The 6,652-nt window shown below is 32.0% G+C and overlaps 1 protein-coding gene across 1 annotated transcript; it reads right to left on the bottom strand.

Moving 5' to 3' along the window:
- Window positions 1–1,043: 1,043 nt before the first annotated feature.
- LOC134727359 (uncharacterized) lies at window positions 1,044–5,885 on the bottom strand. Its single transcript, XM_063591736.1, has 3 exons — window positions 2,584–5,885; window positions 2,040–2,329; window positions 1,044–1,396 (listed from the first exon to the last, which is right to left on the bottom strand). Exons 1-3 carry the CDS (start codon window positions 5,883–5,885, stop codon window positions 1,044–1,046), a joined length of 3,945 nt encoding a protein of 1,314 aa, XP_063447806.1.
- Window positions 5,886–6,652: the final 767 nt, after the last annotated feature.

The following is a 6,652-nucleotide window of genomic DNA, read 5'->3' as shown; positions in this document are numbered from 1 at the left end:
GAATATGTCTAGGACTTGATGAACTAGATTTCATTTTATCAATCCGAAGAGATCTTGATTCCCTGAGCAGTGTCTACCTGACAGGAAAAGCAGTCGAGGTAAGTTATTAATATGTTTAACTTCTAAACTTTTCTCCATTCAAATGAAATTTTACGACCCTTTTTAATCTGTAAAGAACCTTTCGCTTTTATTTTTTTTAATTTTTTTTTTAATTAGGAGTCTTCACATAGAATTCAGCAGCAGGAAGCATCCAGTAGGGTGACAACTCATCAGCCTGCAAGTACATTTGCCTACCCTTTTCCACCAGCACCACTTCAGCCTTAATTGCAAGCAGTTGCTTATAAACAATCAGCAGCTTTTATACACCCTAGCCTGATTGCTTTCAGACAACCGCCGCCAAGCCCTCCAGCAGGTTCATGTCAACAGATATATGAATGTGAAGAGGTTATCCCTACGAGAAATTATCCTCAGAAAAGAGGATTTACTCATAGCACTGACCATATTCAACAAACTGTAACCCCTGCAGTGATAGATGCGGGAATAAAAAAAATGAGATATGAAACTATATCTCCCGCGCCATTCATTGATGAAGCTCTTCCAGAAAATATTCTGGATGATTTAATCCTCTTTCATCCTTGAAATAAATTGAAATAAATTTCAATACCTTTGTGTTGACAAAAAAAAATATCAATGATAGTGTCTTGTTTATTTGAAACCGTAATTCAATTTTACCTCCTTTCTTTACATAAATAACACTCATCGTATGTGGTGTAATTTTTTTTTGATTTTTTTATATTCTCCATGCTCCTTAACTTTTTTCCTAGTTTGATCTTGCTATTATTTTGATTCAAGTGTCACTGTTGAGTCTTGTATATATAATCGAAACGTACGACTGTCATAAAAATTTTATTATAAGTCTTATATTTGACTCTGAAAATTATCATCCAGAGTATAATTATTTTCTAGATAAATACAACACAAATGGTTTATTTTTTATTAGGAAACAAACATCATATATATGTACATGATTTAAGGCAAACAAATCACATTTCTCCAATTTTATAATGTCCAAACGCATAACTCTCTATTGGATTTTTCCAGTAACGTTTATCGTCGAAACTGCAAAGTCCCTTTTTCACAATTGTGTCTATGAAAAGCTGATGGTTTTTACTTCTAATCAAATTCATCGAATTTAATGTGACAGTTTCATTAAACAAACACTTTTTGTAATTTTCATGTCTGAGTGTATTTTTAATTTCGCATCTAGCGATCCCTTTAGCCACTTTTTTCTCCACTTGATATTTATTTATCCGTCCATCTTCACATTTTTCAATCGCATCATATTTTAAACTGTACATTTTGGGACGTAAACCTACAAATTCTCTGATGGGAACACCTGAAAGTATATAATTCATTTTACTATTTAGAATAATTACGGTAGTTAAAGTGCTCTCTTATCTTAAAATACGAAAGGTATATATAATTTACATAAATCAGACTAGGGAAACAACTGCATGATCTCTATAGATTAGTGAAACTTACAAAGTATCGATTAACAATTGATAAACGCGAAAAGAAAAATGTTTAAAGAAAGGAAACAATAATTAATTTCAAATCAGCATATTTATCAATGAACAATTTTATTATGTAATTAACTATGCCTTTAATCTAGAATAATATATTATAACTAATACATTTCATTTAAATGAAATACTGGTTAAAACTAGAGAAATTCGAACGAGTATAAGTAAATACGGGTGGAGTAAAATAGAATCAGTTGCTCTCCCCATGCAGAATAAGATCCTGTACGCCATAAGGAGTTTGAACAGGGTCAATTTCACAAGCAATTAAAGGTAGTACAACCATTGAATAATAATGGAAGATTTTTAACATGTAATTTCTTTCATTCACAATCTTAAGTAAGTTTAATAGGACATCTGGAAAATAAAAATCTGTCACGAAATTAAAAATAAATAAAACTAATTTAACAGTTGTGATTGAGGTTTAAAGGTGGAAATAGTAGAAGAGTAAAGTAATACCTGTATCTGTAAACAGCAGTTCTATTTTCTCCGGATACATTTTCTGCATGATATCATAATGGAACTGATACATTAGTTTCTTCGACAAATCTAATATGGCTTGTCCAACAAAGATTGGCTTATTCAGAACAATATTTGTCTTTTTGTTCAGTATTCCAACAAGTTGTTCATCGAAAATGTGCAACTGTTGAAATGATGGAAGTGAAACATATTTTTGTAGAATCTTTGGTGCTGAGGCTAGATGAAAGCATATCCGATTTCTGATGTCCTCCATACATTTTCCAAAAATGCTGAATTTAAATAATAAAGAGAAAAGTTAACATTTTAAATGGTTCATGTAGAGCTATACTACTTGTACTAAAATTTATAGATTAAACAAACTAAAGAAAGAAATGTCAAAGTCAGCAAATGTGTTCTGTCTATATTTTTATTGATAAACTACTACTTTGATGATGTTGATGGCTACTTTTTTTTATTTTTGCATTTTATTTTTTCCATTTTTCACAATTGAAAGAGTAGATTTTGTAAATACATCAACACTTACCTATTACACATGAGTTTAAAAAAGTCCTTTTCAAACTCATTTTTAGCATTTTTCCTCATGATGGCATTGAAATCTATATAAGTCCTCAACCATGGAGTTTGATGGAAGGCTACTATTTTATGTATTTTTTTTACTTTCATTCCAAGTTCCACATATTGCTGCAAATTTTGGTAATGAACAACGTATTTCAATTTGTCTTCTAAAGTTGGCACTAACTTCTCAGTTTTAACTCTTGATCTATTTTCACCATTTAATTTCTTCCACAAATTTTGACTGTAGGAGGATAACTCTTGATCGCTGACTTTCTTATGTGTTGGAGCTATTGGTAATGAATTCAACTTGTCATGGATTTCAGGTGGACATTGTAAGTCTACCTCTAAAATGTAACCTTCATCAGAATCTGAAGTTTTCTGTTGCAAATCAAACTGATTGATTTCATCATCTGAAAGAAAACGCATCATTCCTGTAGGTAATGGTTGTCTCATAGCCCACCCATACAGATTGTTTGCATCAAGATACATGATGTGTTTACTCTCTTGTGTTGGGTTGAAATCATCTAGGTGAATGTGATTGGCTTTACTATACTTTTTACACACCATACTAACTCCACCACGAATTCCAAGTTCAAAAATGTTGTACATAGTTGGATCTGTTAGTAACTCTAAAGATATTCCGCTCATTTTTAATGCTGCCTGCCAAGCAAGACCAGGACTGGTGTAAAAATGACAAGCGTCAAGTTTATAACTTTGCAAGCACATTTGTCGAAACTTTTCAAAGACATCACATAATAGGAGACAGTCTGTTTTTACGTACAAATCATGAAAATCTCCCAGGGTTTTCATTTCAAAAAAATCCCAAACTTTGACGGCATGTTGATAACTCTTCTCTGAAATTGGTTCCTTTTTTAAATTGTTATAAAAAGCATCCATGGAGGGTAGCTTAGTTTCGCTGAATTTTTCAGAACAATCAACATAATCATAACAGTATTCATTCTTTTGTAAAAGTAACTTAGCTGCTTCATCAGAAGAAAACGCTTTCCTGAACTGTTTGAAATTAACAAGTCCATCTGCTGCTAAATTGTTTACTAATGCTTCCAAAGAACTACTCATGAACTGAAAACTGTCAAGAAACCGTAGATTTCCTAATGAAAATGAAATGTATCTTTCACTGTTTTGAGCTATAACACTCAGTTTTTTATCCTTATAATTCCCCAATTTACTCATTAATAAATGTAAGTCAAATCCTCGCAGATTGTGAAAGAATACAGGAATGAACGATGGATGTTGAAGATTCAGATTACATGATTGGCAAGCAGCGTTTCTAAAATTTGTATAATTGTCTGATGTTGGATCTCCTGTTCCCAGATGATCATGATCTCTGCATTTAATTAAGTTTGTGAAAGGCTGATTGCAGATATAACAATGAGTTGCGTTTTGAAAAGTTCTTTCACTTTCTTCATTCATCATCATGGGTTCTATGTGACTTAGTTTTTCCTTTATATATTCCTCTTCTTTCAACATGTCGTCAAAAAAATGCTGAACAGCATCATCTCCCCTGTAAACAACTGGAGATTTTGTATATCTCTCATTTGTGCTGACAACTATATAAGAATACCCGCAAGCTTCAAATTTGGTTCGATGAGTGGTAGATGATTTATCAGGATCAGGGAGGCAAGTATCTACTTTTCGAGCAAATGCCTCAAAATCAGCATAAATGACAAATGGAACTGGAATCTGTTTGTCAAAGTCTTTAAATGAAATAATATCATTGCCTTGTTTTGGAAATTCTACTTTTTGAAAATCAAATTTATTGCAGTAAGGTCTATGTTCATTTAATAAATCGCTTCTAATAAATCCATGCAAGCATCTGCGACAATAGAAGCGTTTTGTACGAAACTTGGTAGTGGATCCTAGAAAATGATCTAGATTTTTAATTAAGCAGAAGTGAGATTTTTCTTCATTCGAAAAATAGAGCAAATCAACTTCTGTATATCCATTTGGGAGTTTTGTTAAATACAATGGAAAAACATCGCCATCTTCAAAACCAAACACATTGATGGAAATATTGTTGAGCTTTTCAAACTTCTCCATTTTAGAAAGGGATACTGGATAGTTGATATCTTTCATGTTTAGTTCATTTTCATATTTTCTATAATGGTAAACTTCTTGAGGATTATTCGAAGCTGGATGTAAAGCTGCTAATATAGACCATAAAAAACACTTCTGATCACTGTTGTTTATGTTGATTACACCGCGACTGAATCTGATTTTTCGAGGTAAAGGTAGATGTGAGCTTCCACTTACTGGTGAGTACTTAACAGTATTTATTTCTAGACTAAGGACTTTATTTACAACCCAATTGCTACCATGGCTTACAAATTCTTCTAAAGATTTGTTAACTCCTTGAAATGCTTCATTAATATTGTGTTCATTGTTTTCATCCTGAAGTGAGATGTAATTTTTACTTCTGAAATGTGGTGTTGTTTTCTCCTGTTCACCATTATCTACATCGCGAATCATTTCAACTCTTCCAATTACATTCCATTTAATACTGCGATGTGTCTCACGTGTAGTAATTAATTCGTTTTCCACATTTTCTTTAACATTAGCTAAAAATTGAAGAAGATCATACTTTTCATCTTCCATCGGAATAATGTCGACTTGCTGTACTAAATTATTTATTGCATTTTTCTTGACTTTTGTTCTTCTCTGTTCTGATTTTTTTTTTAATTCAGGTTCCTGAACATTTTCAGTAGGAAGTTTTTGGATATTACCTCCAGTTTGATTCAAAGGATGAGCAGTAGTTATATGATGAAAAAGTGCTGCATAATTATTAAATGGTAATCCACAATGTTTGCAACTTTGTTCTTTCTCATCTGTATTCTTTTCTTTTTCAGTAGCATCAAGTTGTGTGAATTGTTTTTGGTGAGAAATAACACATTTTTCCTTATGTTTTGTAAGTTTATACTTTCTAGTGAATGATTTACCACATTTCTCGCAACTATGTTTCTGAAAATGAGTTTGTAAATGACGGTCTAATGATCCAAGATGTTTGTAATGTCTATCACAGAGATCACAAGTGAATGCTGAGTTCAATTTAGGCTTTTTATTCTCCTTCTCATAACTGATGATTTTACGCTTCCGTTTAAAGTCTTTCTCAGCTTGATTGCTTGCTCTCACTAAAATATCATCGTCAGAATCATCGAACTCATCTGGTAAATTGTTCCTCAAAGATTTAATTTGATTTTCTAATTGTTTATTTTCCTCCTGCTTTAAAACATATTGAATGAATGCTTGCGCCATAGTGTTAAAGTTAGCTAGTCATCTTGAGAAAATGAAAGATAAATTAATTTCAGATTTATATACCTCATTTGAGTCAATAGCATTCCATTTTGATGACATCATAATCTTCTTTTCAGAGTGCTTTGTAGGATCAGTGAAGGATATCATTCAAGTAGACAAACGTGGAAGGATACTCAAGGAATTATATGTGAAAGGATAACCACTTTCTCTTTGTGGTAAGTCTTCCTTTCTTCTTGTATAATTTTAACATTTTTTCTGGTGGCATGAGCAAATATGACTTCCCTCCACCATTCTGCTTTTTTCGTTTATGTTTTGTTGGTGATAGATTTAAGCTACTTTTGTTGAGTTTGATTGGTGATGCCTTAGATTTCTTACTTTGATCAGGTGTTTGCACTTCTTCGCTGTTTTTATCCGAAGGAATTATAGATTTTCCTAATTCTTCACTTGTTTCATCTTTTTCATGTTTAATCAGTTGTTCATATCTTAACTTTGGAATGAGCATAAGTTCACGAGACATATTGTAAATAAGCTTTCAAGAAAATGGGTAATATTTTTCGAATTTTTAGCAGCAACAATTTTTTATGTTGAAGTGTTGTCTGTTTCAAGAGAATTTTACGAATGAACTGTTTGTGCTTGTTTAGTAGGATTTTATCTGAATCTGAAACTGAGCACACCCCTTGAACAACATTATAAATTATTTCAATTATCTCTTGCAGCTGTACTTTAGTTAGTATTTTGATAACCTGAATCATTTGGTTATTTGAAAT

This window comes from Mytilus trossulus, chromosome 8, assembly GCF_036588685.1.
Source record: "Mytilus trossulus isolate FHL-02 chromosome 8, PNRI_Mtr1.1.1.hap1, whole genome shotgun sequence".
NCBI lineage: Eukaryota > Metazoa > Mollusca > Bivalvia > Mytilida > Mytilidae > Mytilus > Mytilus trossulus.
This window is presented reverse-complemented; position numbering and strand designations above follow the sequence as displayed.